The sequence below is a fragment of the Leucopleurus acutus genome (genome assembly GCF_964270905.1).
Source record: "Leucopleurus acutus genome assembly, chromosome: 14".
Taxonomy (NCBI): domain Eukaryota; kingdom Metazoa; phylum Chordata; class Mammalia; order Artiodactyla; family Delphinidae; genus Leucopleurus; species Leucopleurus acutus.
In genome coordinates this window covers 25,752,637-25,771,205 of record NC_139156.1, presented here as the reverse complement: position 1 = coordinate 25,771,205, position 18,569 = coordinate 25,752,637, and the positions used below count along the sequence as shown (strand labels likewise).

At 40.8% G+C, this 18,569-nt stretch overlaps 1 protein-coding gene across 1 annotated transcript; it reads left to right on the top strand.

Annotated features, from left to right (window-relative positions):
* Positions 1–712: 712 nt before the first annotated feature.
* On the top strand, positions 713–17,599 carry AS3MT (arsenite methyltransferase; the record flags this gene model as incomplete). The annotated part of the gene is given in 13 exon segments (XM_082855156.1): positions 713–741; positions 969–1,195; positions 1,398–1,438; positions 1,695–1,822; positions 3,090–3,165; positions 3,169–3,240; positions 3,753–3,889; positions 4,915–4,984; positions 6,117–6,198; positions 7,548–7,679; positions 8,008–8,150; positions 10,031–10,165; positions 16,863–17,599. Coding segments are annotated over 13 exon segments (1,359 nt in total). The 3' UTR covers positions 16,950–17,599.
* Positions 17,600–18,569: the final 970 nt, after the last annotated feature.

The window sequence follows — 18,569 nt, the reverse complement described above, 5'->3', positions numbered from 1 at the left end:
CCTCCCACTAATCTGTCCTTTCAAGATAAAGTTACCATTTTAACAATGAGTGAGAAAGTGACAACTTTTCTAAAGGAACTAATTTTATGGAGAGAGTGTTTTGAAAACTAATATTTTGGAGTGTTTTCACCATTAAACAATTGCCAAAAACCAGATATCTATAAAAACGTATTTTTACACACTTAATAGAGATATTCTAACCTATAAAATATTCCAAAAAGGATCATTTCCATGGGTTTAATTTGTTAAAAATATAACATCTTCCTCTTAACATTTAACAACAACTAATTGCCATCTGGGAAGATTATTATTGTCAGATGAGACTGAAAAATGAGTATACTTTAGTAAGTCTTCCATTCAGATATCCTTTCAGTTGGAACCCCACATCGCCTTACTATCCTAACAAATAGAAATTCTTGTTATAACCACAAAAGGAAATAAGGTATACCAGTGTAGGAGTGTAGAAATTAATTAAATTAAAAATTTTTTTCTGCAAGATGAAATGACAATACTTAGAAAACAAGTGAATTGACCAAAAAAAATACTAGACGTTAAAAATGAACTTAGCAAAGTTGCCTTCCTAAATACAATTCAGAATAGACTGAGATTGATTGATATGGAATCACTGATATGATTCCATCACTATGACATTCTGGGAGAGGAGGGAGAGCAGATCTATGGTGGTTTAGAGGCTGGGGTGGGGAGATTTACTATGCAAAGGAGCAGGAAGAAACATTCTGGGTGAGAGCCTTGATTGCGGTGATGTATATACCTTGTTAGAATTCACAGAACTGTACACTTTATAAAGAAAGGTGAATTTTACTGAATGTAAATTCTCTCTCAATACACTTGACTTTAAAAAGTGGACTGAGAAAAGGTGATTTCATTCCCAAAGGGGGCAAAAATCAGTATATACGTGGGTGTTCATACGAGCATTATAAAATGAAAAGCACAGTGGAGCAATAAAGGAAGATCCTTAATAGTAAGAGCCTCTTCCTGGTTGGAAAGACCAAAGACAGCCAAGCTGACTTTGGGCACACTAGGGCCGGAGCGCGAGGGAGGACTCGTGGTCGGACTGCGCAGGTGGGTTCCTGCTCGGGGGCGGGGCCTCGGGAGCGCTGTGCCTCCGGAGCGCTGGGCCTCGAGAGCCGGCTGCTGGGGACCCAAGTTCCAAAGTCCGGAGGCCGAGGAGACAGTGAGTGTGGTCCCTCGCCTCCCTGCCCGCCCCCAGGGCAGGCTCTCTGCCCCTAACCCTGCTCCCCCCACCGCCCACCATCACCACCCGCTGCGCTCCCGCCTGCCGCCCGCCCCTAGACCACTCCTCAGTCCCGGGGCTCCCCTCCCCCATGCGGGCTCAGCGCCCTCGCCTTTAAGCTGCCTTTTCTCCCTCCTGGCAGTGGCCACCACCCGCGACGCTGAGATCCGGAAGGACGTGCAGGTGCTCGCAGTAGGGCCTATGGCTGCGGTGGAGCCTCAGCTGAGTGGGAGCTTTAGGCCTTTGGAAGCCCGGCCTGGCCCGCCAGGATCCCTGGGGTGGGGCAGGGCCAAGTCCGGGCTTAGAGCTTTGTAGCGAGCAAAGGCTGGCCAGGCCTGGGGGTGCTGGAGGGGGGTTGGTGGGGCGTATGGGCGCCTCCACCCTGAGGACACCAGCTCCAACTCTTCTTTTCTCACCCCACCCTTGGACCCTGGGTCAGACCTACGACGGGCAGGTGCTGAAGAAATCAGCAGACCTCCAGACCAATGCGTGTGTCACTGCAGCCAGGCCAGTCCCTAAGCACATCCAGGAAGCCCTGCAGAATGTAAATGAGGAAGTATCCTTGAGGTAAAGTGCCCTGTGCTGCCTCCACGAAGACCCCAGACAGCATCTTTCTCAAAATACAGTGATGCCAGGTTGCTAGGGAATTAACCCGTCTCCTCCAATCCATGGGGCTTGCCTTATCTATTATAAAACTGGTAAAGCACAGCACTGATCGATCATCTTACTGCTCTGTTGAAGAACTTCCAGTGACCCACACATATGCCCCTTTACTCACAGGATACATTCACACTCCTTGGACCTGACATCAGGCCTGTCCAGGTTGGCCCTCCCTTCCTAACCAACCTTGGCTCCCTCTGATGCACTATATTACTGTAGCCAGACCTTTCCCTTCCTCCTGCCATCACACTGCCAAGATGATTTCTGCCTGCCCGGCATGAAGTTATCAATCTGGAATGCCTTCCCCCTGCTTTCTTTCTTCCTTTTTTTAAAAATAATTAATTTATTTATTTTTGACTGCATTGGGTCTTCATCCCTACGCGAGGGCTTTCTCTAGTTGTGGCCAGCGGGGGCTACTCTTCGTTGCGGTGCGAGGGTTTCTCACTGCGGTGGCTTCTCTTGTTGCGGAGCACGGGCTCTAGGTGTGCGAGCTTCAGTAGTTGTGGCACACGGGCTCAGTTGCTCTGCGGCATGTGGGATCTTCCCAGACCAGGGATTGAACCCATGTCCCCTGCATTGGCAGGCAGATTCTTAACCACTGTGCCACTAGGGAAGCCCCCCCCCCCTTTCTACCTTCCAAATCCTACCTATCCAATGCTTCACTGATGTCCTACCTACTTTGTGAAGCCTTCTTTAATCCTTGGGCACCACTTTCCCAAACCACTATAACACTTACTTCCTGTGCCACTCAGTTTGTAAATAAATCATGGAAAATGTTTTCTGTGTTTGCGTTTTATCTCCCTCGTTAAATACACTTAAGGGACAGAATTCTTGTCTTACCTTTCTTCTTCAATAACTAGCAAGTCCTGGACCTGCATAAGATGCTCAGTTAATGCCTAACAAATATTTTAGTTGGTTTATTTGTCTTAGTACCTGGTACAGTGCCCATCAATTCAATGGTAAAGCAGATAGAGTCCCAGCCTTCATGGAGCTTCCGGTGTAGTGAGGGAGACTAAACATCTAAAGAGAAATTGAATGAATGATGGAAGGAAGGAAAGGAGGGAGGGAAGGAAGGAAAAGAGGGAGGGAAGGAGGAAGGATTTATAAGATTTAATGGTTCCACATCTTCTTGTCTCTAGAGGGAAAAAATGTGTATATATTTTCTGTTTCCCAGATATTATGGCTGTGGTCTGGTCATCCCTGAGTGTCTGGAAAACTGCTGGGTTTTGGACCTGGGGAGTGGAAGTGGCTGAGACTGCTATGCACTTAGTCAGCTGGTTGGTGAGAAGGGACATGTCACCGGAATAGACATGACAGAAGGTCAGGTGAGGCAATTATTTCAAGGACAAGGAGGAAAAAAATTCTGAAAAGCATTCTTTTAGAGATAAAGTTGTTTCCTTGTGCCTCTTCAAGGATAATTTAAGAAGGGTGCTAAAGGCAGTGCTCGCTTGTGCCATTACTGCTTCCTGACCTGGAAACCGAGAACTTCGACAATTAGGGGCTTCTCTGGGAGAACAGAGTCAAAGGTTTGATCTGATTTATGAATATCATGATGACTGAATGGAGTTTGATCTTTTCCTTCTTTCTGCCATCTATCCTGAAACATTTTCTTATTGCGTGAAGAGTTTATTCAAATAAAACCCATGTATCAAACGGGGTTTATGCCCCATTGAGTTGTCCCAGTCTGTAGTATATCCTGCATGCCCAGATGAACCTCGTTTACGTACCTAAAACATTCTGGGGGCAGTACATTCCATTAGTAATAGGAAACTTTAGGAAAAAATTAGTGCATTAAAAAATGTTGATTATCAAATCTATTTTTTTTTTCTTCCTTTAGGTAGAAGTGGCTAACAAGTACATTGAATATCACATGGAAAAATATGGCTTCCAGGCACCCAATGTGACTTTTATTCATGGCTACATAGAGAAGTTAGGAGAGGCTGGAATCAAGAATGAGAGTTATGATATTGTTATGTAGGTCTATGTCCTTACTGTTGTGAAGATAGCCCATTTCCTATTGAACACACGAATGTCACCACTTTTTGCTGAATGGATTCTTATTTGGGGGGTTAAACTTAGCATAACTTAATAAAGGGATGGAGATGGCCTGGGGCCCTTGTAGTCCACCAGCCACAGAACACACTAGCCTGAGAGAGAACGTATTTTAATTTTTTTTTTTGGGGGGATGCATTGGGTCTTTGTCGCTGTGCACGGGCTTTCTATAGTTGTGTCGAGCAGAGACTACTCTTCATTGTGGTGCGCTGGCTTCTCACTGCAGTGGCTTCGCTTGTTGCAGAGCATGGGCTCTAGGGGCTCGGGCTTCAGTAGTTGTGGCATATAGGCTCTAGAGCACAGGCTCAGTAGTTGTGGCACACAGTTGCTCCATGGCATGTGGGATCTTCCCAGACCAGGGATCGAACCTGTGTCCCCTGCATTGGCAGGTGGATTCTTAACCACTGCACCACCAGGGAAGTCCCGAGAATATATTTTAAACTTAACCGTGGTTTACGAATGAGCCCAAAAGACCAGCAAGACCGATGAGTCTGCTTATACAATATGTTATCTTCAGTATTATTTTCATGGCAAATTATAGGATTCTGTGTTGCTGTTTTTCCTCTGAGTTGTCAAATCATGCCTTAATAAAGCTGCCTTTGAGGAACTTAGCCTATTTACATGTGGCATAAGAAATGCCTTGTGCAGTAGGCATCTGGTCCCAGGTCATTGTGTTGCACAGTCAACATCAGGGCAGAAACAAATAAGCATGCCTCAAAATTTTTTCTGCACACTCAGACTTGCTAACAGTTTATTGAGATTTCAAACACTCTGTCCACCTCCCTTATCTTGGGACAAAGTTGAGTGTGGGGAAGAGAGGAGGGAGGTGGGAAGAATAGTGTAGCTTTGAGAAAATGGTGGGAACCACCTTTAGGTAATCTCCAAAGGATTTGAAGGTGTCTAAGGAGTCTGCAGATGTGCTTGACATTCTGTCTCTTCTTTCTTAGATCCAATTGTGTCATTAACCTTGTACCTGATAAACAGCAAGTGCTGCAGGAGGTATATCGAGTGTTAAAGGTGAGGGGAAGAGGGAGACCAGTGGTCTTTGAACATTAGTGAGAGCACATGGGATATGTCCTGTTCTTGTCCCCTTGAGCTGAGAGCTCAAACTTTCAATTTCTCCATTAAATTAGAAAGAGTGGCAAAATGTGGGAGTGACAGGAATACCCTAGATATGAATTTGTTTTCCTCTAGGTTGCAAAAGGTGATAAATCTGAGAGTCACGATTGTGATTGAATATGTTAAAATTTGCTTTCTTGGCTGTTTTTCCTCCTGCTTGCTGCTGTACATAATCCTAGAATAGCATCTGCAGAGCTGCGGGGACCTTTGGACTGACTACTAAGGTTATTTTGAATATACTTTCCTAGCATGGACGGTGTTTCTCAGGGATCCTTATTTTGTATCCATCAGGGCTCCAGATCTTTGGGAAGTTAAGGAAGATGGATCTTTTCCATTAACTAGTCTCTTAAAGGAAAACTTGCAGGAGCTCCACAACCTCTATATGTATCATGAGATGTATCTCTTCATGACAGAAGATAGAAGATTATGAGATTCTTGGTTTATAGGGCTGTTTTAGAGATCAAAAAAGAATATCTATGTAGAAATGATTTAACAATGTCTTAGTGAGTAGGCCATTGTATAGACCAGCTCACTGTTTTCACCAGGGTGTATGTGTAAAAGGTAGAGACATTACTATAGAATCTAGATGTCCATGCTCTTGAAATTAGTTGAATAAAATCTTAAAATTCCTGATCACTCATATGCCTCAGATTTTAAGGACAATGTTTTAAAAAGATAATGTGTTATTATAAAAATAAATAACATTACAAAAGTTATATAATTTTTAAGGGAGAAGAGTTTATGAATACCGTTTACTTCTGTTAGTTCTGTAACAACCTGGGGTTGCTTTTGCTTCAGATTGGTTAAGCTTGGAAAGTTATTTTATTACCTGTTGAGTGAGGCACTGAAAACAAATCTTGGCAGTTGGCTATGATTATAACTAGGGAGGCAGCTAGTAGTTATTTGTCCAAAAAGGGTCAGCTCAAGAACTTCGGTTGTTTTTTTAAAACTTGATTTTAGCCCCTCATTCCTTTGCTATCTGGGACTAATGTAATCTTTAACCTTGTTTGGATTAATTCTGCTGTTTCAGCACGGTGGGGAGCTATATTTCAGTGACGTCTATGCTAGCCTTGAATTGCCAGAAGAAGTCAGGACACACAAAGTTTTAAGGGGTAGGTTTTTGTGTTTTATTTTGTTTTGAGGCAGATACTTGTCCAAGTACAGCGTTCCATCCTGCTAATATCCAGGATGAGGCTTTGTGATGTGGGAACATGGGATTAGTCCAGGAGGCTTAGGTTCTGTTCCTCCTCTGACACTCAAATCTGGTATGACCTTGGACGATTTAATTAATCTCTTTGAGTCGTGTGTTCTGTACTGTAAAATGTAGGTAATAATTCAGTCTGCCTTAGAGGGCTGTTATGAAGATTAAATGGGATAATGAATGTGAAAAATTCTTAAAAGCTCTAGTGTGGAAATGACGGCAACTGCTCCAGAGTTGATGCTGCCTCCTTAATTTCCCATGTTCTCATCATTATTGTGTTGTCGATTCCTTTACTGTCATTTTCATGGAGTCTCTGGACGTTGAGGAGATAAACGCATGTGTTTGGTCAGTCTGGTTATGAAATCAAAAGTTCTTAACTTTTAAAATAAATTATATTAACTTTTTTCTTATTATACAAGAAGAAATGGATACTGTTAAAAAGTTGGAAAATAGGGAATTCCCTGGTGGTCCAGTGGTTAGGACTCCGCAGGGGGCCCAGGTTCAATTTCTGGTCGGGGAACTAAGATCCCGAAAGCCGTGTGGTGCAGCCAAAAAAAAAAAAAAGTTGGAAAATACAAAAAAAAAGTTACTACTAAGCACATAACCCAGTAATAACCTCTTTTAATAGCTTAGTATACACACTTTTAGGGTTTTGTTTTCCTGTGGGTGTGTGTAATAATATTGGGAGTATGCTACATATAGAATTTAGTATTCTAATTTTATTTAGCATATTTCCTAAACCTAAAACTTAAAAAAAATTTAAATGTTTGTATTATACAACTGTATTGTACCATAATTTATTTGACCATTTCTCTATTGGTGATGATTTAGATTATTTCTAATTTGTTGATGTAATAAATTTAAAAACTGTAAAATGCCTTATGAACATTAATAGTAATTACTGTTCTAGTAGCAGATCATTATGAGATTAATCTGGAACTAAGAGGCAGTTTTGGAATTTTTCTTGTATGTTTTTTTACATAGAGTGCTTTTCAGAATGTGACCTAATACATATATGAATATTATGATTGATAGAACCAATATATTAGTGACTGTCCTGAACAATGGTTCCCAGAGACCATTAGCTAGCATATCTGGTTTCAACCATGACTTTCTATACCTTGGGGGACCCTCAGGTCCTTCTTCTATTTTTCTAGAACCTATGCTTTAAGTAATACCATAGCCTAATCAATTATACAGAAGAATAATTCCCTTAATACCTAGTTGTATTGGTTGATCTGTGATTTTTCTTGTTTTTAGGTGAGTGCCTGGGTGGTGCTTTGTACTGGAAGGACCTTGCTATCCTTGCCCAAAAAATTGGGTTCTGCCCTCCACGTTTGGTCACTGCCAATTTAATTACAGTTCAAAACAAGGAACTAGAAAACATGATCTGTAAGAAACAGCAGTAGGGACTGTTATAACTGCACCCTGAATGGTTCAAATTTGGTGATTATCAAGTGTCTCCTGAGTGAGTCTCATTGAAGGAGACTTTTGTCACCTGGAAATCTCCATCTTGTCTCCTGCTTAATGGCAACCTCCCAAAGTTTGGCATTTAATAAAGCACTTTGAAGTTATTCAGTAAATAGAGTGATGGGCCCATAAAGATAATTGATGGCATGCAAAGAAGAAATCGTCTTTATAATATTAAGCCTTCATCTGCTGAGCAAACCAATAGCCGTTGGAGTGCTGGAGATGAACCATGAGTATATTCTGTTTTTAGGTGACTGCCATTTTGTTTCTGCTACATTTCGCCTTTTCAAACTCCCTAAGACAGGACGAACCAAAAGATGCCAAGTTATTTACAATGGAGGAATCACAGGACATGAAAAAGAACTAATATTTGATGCAAATTTCACATTTAAGGTAAATAAAGATTTCCGTGACTTCCAGCATTCTTCCTATTCTTCCCTTTGCTCCAGGAACCTTTTCTTAACCTTCCATTGCTTCTCACTTTTCTGGTCTTGGTGTATGTGCGTTTGTCTATATATATACACACACATATACATATACGTATATACATATTTGCTGAACCATTGAAAAGTAAGTTGCAGATATCATGACGTTTTACCTTTAAAGAGTTCAGCATGCATCTCCTAAGAATAAAATATTCTCCTACATAACCAAATACCATTGTGACATCTAAAAAACTTTTCTATGAGAAACGTCATTCAGACATCAGATTAATGGAATTATAGAGAAAGGATGGAAAAATAGGAGAGGACTGCATAACAGTATTTCAGTTGTTTAATTGTATTGTGGAATTAAGGATTGTTAGTGTTTAATGATGACATTGACATTTCTACTACTCTTTTTAGAGTAGGTTTTGTTTTCTCAAAACAGAGACTTACAGCCTTTGGAATTAGATACCTGGTTTCAAATTCTGGCTCTGTTATTTATTTATTACTCAGGTAAACTTGAATGTGCCACCAAAATTGTTGGAGATACAATTTGCTCCACTGTAAAGTAGGGATAATAATACCTACATGGCAGAATTTCTATAAAGATTAGCAATAATATAGCAAAACATTGGTACTGGGAACTCAGTAAATAGAAGATACAGTCATTATTTGCTCCAAAGGTGGAAGAACTTTACTGTTTCCTTCATCTGATTTTTTTGTCTAGATAGCATTTTCAAATTTCTAAAATATGCCCTGGTGCAGCAGAGCCATTAATGCTTTTTCACTGATACGCTGCCACTTGCCTGCTTCATTAGGTTCACAGGATCAGATTGGGAAGGGCCTTTGAAATCATTACTCTGGTCTACTGGCTTTCAAAACATTTCTAATAGCAGAATTATTTTTTATTGAGATATAATTGACATATAACATTATATTAATTTCAGGTATACAACATAATGATTTAATACTTGTATGTATTGTATGTATGTATGTATTGTATGTATGTATGTATTTAATACTTGTATGTATGTATGTATGTATGTATTGTAAAATGATCACCACTAAGTCTAGTTAATGTCCATTACCATACATATTTACAAATTGTTTTTTCTTGTGATGAGAACTTTTAAGGTTTACTTTCTCAGCAACTTTCAAATATATAATACACTATTATTAACTAAAGTCACTATGCTGTACATTATATCCTCATGTGTTATTTATTTTATAACTGAGAGTTTGTATCTTTTGATCCACTTTAGCCATTTCGCCCACTCTCCAACCCCCCCAGAATTATTTCTTTCAGCAAAATTTTAGTTAAAAGACCAATACTTACTATGTGTCCGTCATTGCTTTATATAACCCCAGTATCTGAAGGGATACAAGCAGAGTTTATCTGATAGGAGCAGGGATTGGACAGCTCAGAATCTCCTGTGTTCGCTCCTGGTTCCCAAGGCGTAGACCCTTTACACCCCTCCCAGGCACCCTGGAACGCAAGGAAATACACTTTAAAAGCCACTAGTCCAAAGCCCTCATTTTAGCAATGAATAAGGTGAAACTCAGAGAGCAGTGGTTTTCTACATTTGCCTCTGAGCAGAGACTAGACACTGGAGCCACGAGTGCCCTTTTTTTTGCACTGTCACCAAAGGAAAACTGATAACGACACTGGTCAATTCCATGTGAAAATAAGCATGAAGCTAGCAGCAGGGTCTGAACATGAGAAAATACTTATGTCAAAAGGTGTAGTCTATTTTGAGATATTGCTCATTAGTAGAACTTCGGGGTGTTTTTCTTCTATTGAGACAAAAGAGGCATCTCTAAGAATGTGTTTTTCATGCTACCCTTCAGAAAGATGAAACTCTTGAAGTGGACGAAGAAACAGCAGCTATCCTGAAGAATTCGCGATTTGCCCAAGATTTTCTGATCAGGCCAATTGGAGAGAAGTTGACGACATGTGGAGGCTATACTGCTCTTGAAGCAAAGGTTTGCTCAGCTTTCAATTCCCTAACCTCAAACAGAGAACCATTTAAAAAATCATTATGGTCACCACAGACTGCTAAAGCAAAAAACAAAGCATTGTTCTTTTAGTTGGCCACCATAACTTATTTCTAGCATTTTTGTACCTATAAAATGATTTACCTTCATAACTTCATTTTCCTGGACTTCCCTGGTGGCACAGTGGTTAAGAATCCGCCTGCCAATGCAGGGGACACGGGTTCGAGCCCTGGTCCGGGGAGATCCCACATGCCGCCGAGCAGCTAAGCCTGTGTGCCACAACTACTGAGCCTGTGCTCTAGAGCCCGCGAGCCACAACTACTGAAGCCCGTGCGCCTAGAGCCCATGCTCCACAGCAAGAGAAGCCACCGCAATGAGAAGCCCGAGCACCGCAACGTAGAGTAGACCCCGCTCACTTTTTTTTCTTTTAATAAATTAAAAGAAAAGAAAGGAGAAAGAAACCATAAAGGAAACAACTACATAAAAATTGAAAACATCTATTGAGGAAAAAAAAGCAAATAAAAAGATAAATGAGAGAAAATATTTGCAAAATATAATAGTCTCCTATAGAGCAATCAAAAATGAGTATCACTCTAATGGAAAATGGTTAAAGGAATTATTATAGGAAGTTCACAATGCTCTATGTGAACATTATAAATTTACTTATGTTTTCTTTTAGTACTTTTTAAAAATGAAATAAAATTCATGTAACATAAAATTCATTATTTTAACCATTTTAACATGTACAATTTAGCAGCTTTTAGTATATTTATAAGGTTGTGCAACTATTACCACTATCTAGTGCCAGAAAACTTCCATCACCTGCAAAAGAAATCCCATGCCCATTAAGCCGTAATTCCCCAATGTCCCCCTCTCCCACCCCTGGCAATAACTAATCTGCTTTCTGTCTCTGGATTTGCTTATTCTGGACATTTCATGTAAGTGGAATCATACACTACGTGGCCTTTTTTGTCTGGCTTCTTTTACTTAATATAATATTTTAAAGGTTTATCCATATAGCAGTATTTCATTCCTTTTTATGGCTGAACAGTAGTCCCTTGTATTAGGGACTAAAAATGAGGATAGACTTCTTTTTTTTTTTTTTATCCATTCATCAGTTGATAGACATTTAGGTTGTTTCCACTTTTTGGCTATTGTGAGTAGTGTTGCTGTGAACATGCCTGTGTATGTGCTTCATGTACTTGTTTGGGTAGTTATTTTCAATTCTTTTGGGTCTATATCTAGGAGTGGAATTGTTGGGTCATATGGCAATTCTCCATTTAAGTTTTTGGAAAGCCACCAAACTGTGTTCTACAGTGGCTGCACCATTTTACATTCCTACCAGCAGTGTACAAGGGTTCCAGTTTCTCTACATCCTTGCCAACACTTGTTATTTTCTGTTCTGTTTTGATTGTAGCCATCTTAGTGTGAAGTGGTACCTCACCGTGGTTTTGATTTGCATTTCCCTAATGACTAATGATGTTAAGCATCTTCTCATGTGCTTGTTAACTGTATAATTTCTTGAGCATTTGTATATTTTCTCTGGAGAACTGTCTTGTCCTTTGCCTGTTTTTAAATTGGGTAGTTTGTCTTTTTGTTGCAGAGTTGTAAGCATTCTTTATATATTCTGGATACTAGACCCTTATCACGTACATGATTTGCAAAAACATCTCCCATTCTGTGTGTTATCTTTTTATTCTCTTGATAGTGTCTTTTGATACATAAAAGGTTTTATTTTGATGAAGTCCAGTTAGTTTTTCTTTGCTTGTGCTTTGGGTATCATCGCTAAGAATCTATTACTTAATCCAAGGTCATGAAGATTCTTCTAGTACTTCCATGGTTTGTTTTTCACATTTAAATTTTTACTCCATCTGGAATTTATTTTTTTAATGCTAAATTCCTCTTTTTAAATTAATTTATTCATTTACTTTTTATTTTTGGCTGTCTCAGGTCTTAGTTGTTGCATGTGGGATATTCCTTGCGGCACCTGGGCTCTTTGTTATGGCGTGCTGGCTCCTCTGTAGTTGTGGCGTTTGGGTTTTTTCTCTCTAGTTGTGACGTGTGGGTTTTCTCTCTCTTGTTGTGGCGCACAGGCTCCAGAGCACGTGGGGTCTGTAGTTTGCAGCACGCAGGCTCTCTAGTTGAGGTATGCGGGCTTAGTTGCCCCACGGCATGTGGAATCTTAGTTCCCTGACCAGGGATGGAACCTGTATCCCCTGCATTGGAAGGTGGATTCTTTACCACTGGACCACCAGGGAAGTCCTTGGAATTTATTTTAACATAAATATTCAGGTAGAGTGTCGCTATTTTTCTGAATATTAGCTAGTCAAATTTTCCTGTTTATTAATTCATTGCTCTGCTGTTTTGGAATGCTAATTTCTATCATATCTAATTTCTTAAATGTATATTTGAGCCAGTATTCCAGCATATTCGAAAATGAATATTTTCTAAAATGTCTTAGATTCATATTTAGAATTATTCTAGTAACTGAAATACCGGTGTAGCAGTTTTTTGTTTTTTTTTTTGCGGTACGCGGGCCTCTCACTATTGTGGCCTCTCCTGTTGCGGAGCACAGGCTCCGGACGCGCAGGCTCAGCGGCCATGGCTCACGGGCCTAGCCACTCCGCGGCATGTGGGATCTTCCCGGACCGGGGCACAAACCCATGTCCCCTGCATTGGCAGGCGGACTCTCAACCACTGCGCCACCAGGGAAGCCCTGGTGTAGCATTTTTTAAAGCATTTTATCACAATTTATCTCAGGTCATCTCTCACAACTTCCCTGTGAGGAAGGCAGATAGGTAGTTTTAACAGATATTAGCATCTCTCTTCCTCTTATTTATTTTTACCTTTTCCCCATTCATGCTATCATAATTATTTTATTAATCCATTCATTATTTTATAGTATTTTATTATTTAGAACAGGCTTAGTGATGGATTTCAAGTCTCTTTTGTCTGATAGAACTTCCTTTTATAAAAAAATTTATTTTATTTATTTATTTTTGGTTCTGTTGGGTCTTCGTTGCTGCACCCATGCTTTCTCTAGTTGCAGTGAGTGGGGGCTACTCTTCATTGAGGTGCGTGGGCTTCTCATTGCGGTTGCTTCTCTTGTTGCGGAGTGTGGGCTCTAGGCACGTGGGCTTCAGTAGTCGTGGCTCGCAGGCTCTAGAGCTCAGGCTCAGTAGTTGTGGCACACGGGCTTAGTTGCTCCGTGGCATGTGGGATCTTCCTGGACCAGGGCTTGAATCCGTGTCCCCTGCATTGGCAAGTGGATTCTTAACCACTGCACCACCAGGAAAGCTCCTCTGATAGAACTTCTAACATTCACCAAAGTCATTACAGTGATGCACCTCAAGGCACTGGATGTTGGAAGCCCAGGGAAATAAGCTACTGATCTTGCTGGGGCAGGGTGGTGGCACAGCATGGGGTTTAAGTACACAGGTCTTGGAGTCAGATAGACTAGGTTCAGATCTTGGCTCTGCCAATTATGTGTGATCTCGGATACCTTACCTAACCTCCCTAAACCCTCAGTTTCCTCATGTGTAATGGGGAGGTAATAATCCCTTTTTTCCTCAGGTTGTGAGAATCAAATGGAATGATACATGTAAATGTTGGCCAATGCCTGGCAAATAATACATACTTAAGAAATAGAGGTGGTTATGGTTATGGACTTGTATTTGTTAATATTCTTGGTCCCTTGGAACCGTGTTCTACGTATTTGAGTTCTGACCATCTTTGCAGGATTCTTTTATCATTCTCTCATAAACCCTTTCTCCTGAGCTCAGAATTTCTGTAATCTTTTCTCCATGAATTTTACTTTCTGTTGTTTATATTTCATAGAAATTTTGGATACATGGGGCACACATTGATACACAAGTAACTCTTGTGCCTTTTCCTCCCTCCCCTTTTGTTACCTCACAAGCAGTCTTTTTTTTTTTTTTTTTTTGGCCACACTGGGCGGCTTGTGGGATCCTAAGTTCCCCAACCAGGGACTGAAGCCGGGGCCCTGGCAGTGAAAGTGCCGAGTCCTAACCAGTGGACCTCCAGGGAATTCCCAAGTAGTCTTTTTTTTTTTTTAAACATCTTTATTGGAGTATAATTGCTTTACAATGGTGTGTTAGTTTCTGCTTTATAACAAAGTGAATCAGTTATACATATACATATATCCCCATATCTCTTCCCTCTTGCATCTCCCTCCCTCCCACCGCCCCCCATCCCACCCCTCTAGGTGGTCACAAAGCACCGAGCTGATCTCCCTATGCTATGCGGCTGCTTCCCACTAGCTATATATTTTACGTTTGGTAGTGTATATATGTCCATGCCACTCTCTCACTTTAAGAGTAAAGTTTATTGGGAATTCCCTAGTGGCCTAGTGGTTAGGATTCCAGGCTTTCATTGCCGTGGCCCAGGTTCAATCCCTGGTTGGGGAACTGAGATCCTGTAAGCCAGATCACTCTCCAAAATGGTAAATTTGTGGTTGAGGAAGTTCAGTTGGAGACAAGAATCCTGGGGCCAAAAAAACCTGGTATGTTCTTGTTTGGCCACTATTACCAGCATGAATCAAGTCCAAGCTAAGTGTAGAAGCCACCTCTAGAGGTAAAGAGTGATTTTCTTTCTTTGCTTTATTCAGTTCTTGAGCACTCTGCTATTGTCAACTCTTCTGTGTTTCTAAGGAGGTAACTTTTGGGGGGAAAGTAGAAAAAACTTGAATTCTGACTTTTCAGTCCATTACATTTCATGAATGTGTCATTGGTCTTTTGAAATTCTTGGTATTTCACTGATAACAAAATCTTGCTGGTCAGAATCAATGTTTATCTTGAAATATTTTCATCATTCTAATTCTCCTGTACCTGGTTTCCTGAATCCTGGCTCTAAAAGCTGTCAGAAAATTAGTTACAAGTAAAGGGAGTCTTTTCCCCAGCCAAAGCACTTCCACTGCACTCTGGCTGGGAAACTGTAGTTAAATGAGTTTGCTTCTGCAGGAGATGATTTTCTACTAGCATAGCTCTCCTAGCTAGCAGCACCTCATGTGCAGGAGGGTTCTTGACCTCAGGCTGGAATGCAACATTCTACACGTTTGAACTGGTTTATCAGAACAATCTCCCATCTGTCCTAGCTTATTTCTTTCAGCCTATGGTTGTGCCATTGTCTTGCCATCAGCTCCACGTTTCTGAAATGGGAATAATTGACACTGAAGGAAGATTTAAAGAATGAAACAACTGTGTGTCCTAGAAATATAACCTTGTGCTCTCGGGGGAGGACATTCTTATCTTTTTTATGGAGGACCTTAATGATAGATTCCTGAGTACCGTAAGCAGGCGGCATGTAGGGAATTGCTTGTATTTCTGTTTTACTATCAGTTACTGCAATAGAGGAATGAAAGTACTGCTTGTTACTGAGGGTTGACTCGATAATGACTGTTTTTGAGAGCGCTTTTTTTCTTCTTCTCCTCCTCCTCCTTTTTTAATCCTGAGAAGGAAAATGTATTTTTGCTATTTAAAAGAATTATGTTATTAAAACACTGCAGCATCTGAAATGATGCAAATAGGAGGTGTGCTATGTACTGTCTTGCTCCAGTTAACAGTCGTGGTAGTAATCACATGACAACAGTAGTAATAGTATAGAGGACCTAGCCTTTATCGAACAGTTAATATGTTGAAGGCACCACGTCATTTACTCTTCACAATACCCCTTATCTTCATTTTACAGATGAAGAAACAGGCTCAGAGAGATTAATTTGCTAATCCAAGGTCACGCAGCTAGAAAGCAGTGAATCTGAACCCACATCTGATTCTAGAGCTGACATTCTTAACCAGTATGCTGCACTACCTCTCCGTATCTATACTGTTCATAGAAGCACAAGATGTTGGTGCTGGAAAGGACTGCTTGTCAAGGTGTCCCACCTTTTATTTCTTTCAAGTCTTGAGAGCTTCTGGGGCTGAAAGCATGCATTTGGAAGTGATATTGATATCACTTGTACACCCTTCTATTTGCAGTGACCACCAATAAATAATGAGTGTAAATTCATGTTTAATGAGTTCACCTTCATTATTTAAGGTGGCTTGTTCATATTCTTGACTTCCAACCTTTTTGCCTGGTTTTTCTCTGACCCCCTTGGCACTGCTGGTGGAGGTATCTCATTTGAAGAAGAAAGGAGGAAAAATAAAGAGTGCCGTCTTATCTTTTGAAAATTCCACTTACTCTGCCCTGAAATCTTTCTGGTTGTGGTTGGCAATCTCAACATCTGAACGTCAGCAACTGCTAATGAGGGTCCTGGTATCTGGGTCTTACCTCCTTCTCTTGCACACATTTCTAGAGATTAAAGTAAGAGAAGGGAAGAAGTTTCAGCATTTCAGTAGCTCAGTTCCAAAAAGGTAAAAGGCACAAACAAATGGGAATCCCACAAAACGAAACAAAGCAGAATCAACTCTCTTGGCCCCAAAGGGAACACCTTTCCAAAGCTGTAAATAAAGTTTACCTTCAAAGTAGTGATAACTTGATTAGAAACTTCAGGAAAAGACAGCTACCTTTATAAGTTAGTGACTGATGCTACTCCCAGGACCTCACAGAATTGTAAAATTTTATCCTCCTTCTAGGTAAATCAACCTAAGTCCAACTGAAATGTTCGTGTTTGGGTCTGTTGAAACACCTTTAACTTGTCCTTTCATTTTGGTTTGTCTTTTGACAGGATATAATAAAAGATCCATTCAAGCTTGCAGAAGGGTCTGACAATGCGACGTCCAGAAGTCCCCCTGAAGCTGCCAGCGGCAGCTGAGGCACAGAGAAGTGCTGCTAAAACAACAGCTGACCAGAAGACAGTGGGCAGGAGGTGAAAGAATGAGTTACACGTCTTAACCTGCTCTTCCCTACAGCCCATACCACAAGAAAGAATAAAAGGCAAAACTCCACCGCATTTTAAATTAAAATTAATGAATTATTTTTACAAACTATTAATTAAAGGTTCACAGCAAAATCATCTAAAGACTCGTTAAGCAGTTTTTCTCTTAACTGAGTCTGGTGCCACCTAGTGGCAAGAAATGGAACTGAGAAGCAGTCTGAAAGCTTGGCTGATGGGCAAGAAAGGCTTCAGAAATAACAGTTGGCCAAGGGCCTCAGGGAGAACATCTTCCTTCTGACCTGCATAGCACCTTTTGGACTTTTCACCATGTTTTTTCATTAAACAGAGCTCCTACTGAACTCATGCTAATCATGCCAAAAGATTGCCAAATCAAATTTGTAGGAGTGCTCTTGAGGTAATTGGTCTTTTAAATCAAACAATTTTTTTTCTTCTTTTTAATGTGCAGTTGAATGAAGAAAACAAACAGGTAATCATTTTTTGACCTCAGTTTTCCCTAATGTGTGACAAAATAATGACCATCTGCAGTAAACCTTAACCGGATCAGGAAAAGAGTTTGATATTTTTTTTTTTTTTGCAGTATGCGGGCCTCTCACCGTTGTGGCCTCTCCCACCTCAGAGTACAGGCTCCGGACGCGCAGGCTCAGCGGCCATGGCTCACGGGCCCAGCCGCTCCGCGGCATGTGGGATCTTCCCGGACCGGGGCACGAACCCGCGTCCCCTGCATCAGCAGGCGGACTCTCAACCACTGCGCCACCAGGGAAGCCCAAGTTTGATAATTTTTAAAAGACAAGCTAGGAGATGTAAAAATGGTAGGTTTTCTTTTCCTTTATAAGCTGCCCTGGTTAAACTTTTAGGAAAGTATTAAATTTAGTTCTAGTTTCCATAGTTAAAGAAGAAGATTGAGGAATATTTCAAGGATGGTTATATCATTAGAAATTAAGAGCATTAAGGGAAGGTTCAAGAGTGAGTAAATAAATTGAAGACCAGTTGTACCTGAAGACTTTGTCAGGGGCACAGAAAGTGTAAGTCATATATAAGCCATGATCCTTGTCATCGGGAGCTGATAGTTCAGTTTTTAAATAACAGCCTTTAAGCAATGAAGAATTTTAATAAGAAAATCTCAACTAGTCGCTCAGAGCTCAGTGCAAAAAGAATAAGAGGGGAGGGACTTCCCTGGCGGTGGTTAAGTGGTCAAGACTCCGCTCTTCCAATGCAGGGGGTGTGGGTTCCACCCCTGGTCGGGGAACTAAGATCCCACGTGCCACATGGCACAGCCAAAAAAAAAAAGGGGGGAAATTGGCATGACCCAAGAAATTTTTTCATTAGAGGTATGGGAATACAAGCGGTCTTGTAAAACATTGGAATGAATTTTACAGGACAGACCCCTCTTTTAACAAAGCTGTTCAAAATGGAGAAATTCTCAGATTTCTGAGTGGGTTCAGCTGTAGACCCTAACTTATTACTACAAAGCGAGGAAAGGGCAGATGGTATCTTTTAAGCCTGATTCATCTGTGTGACCTTGATTCTAAACAGTGC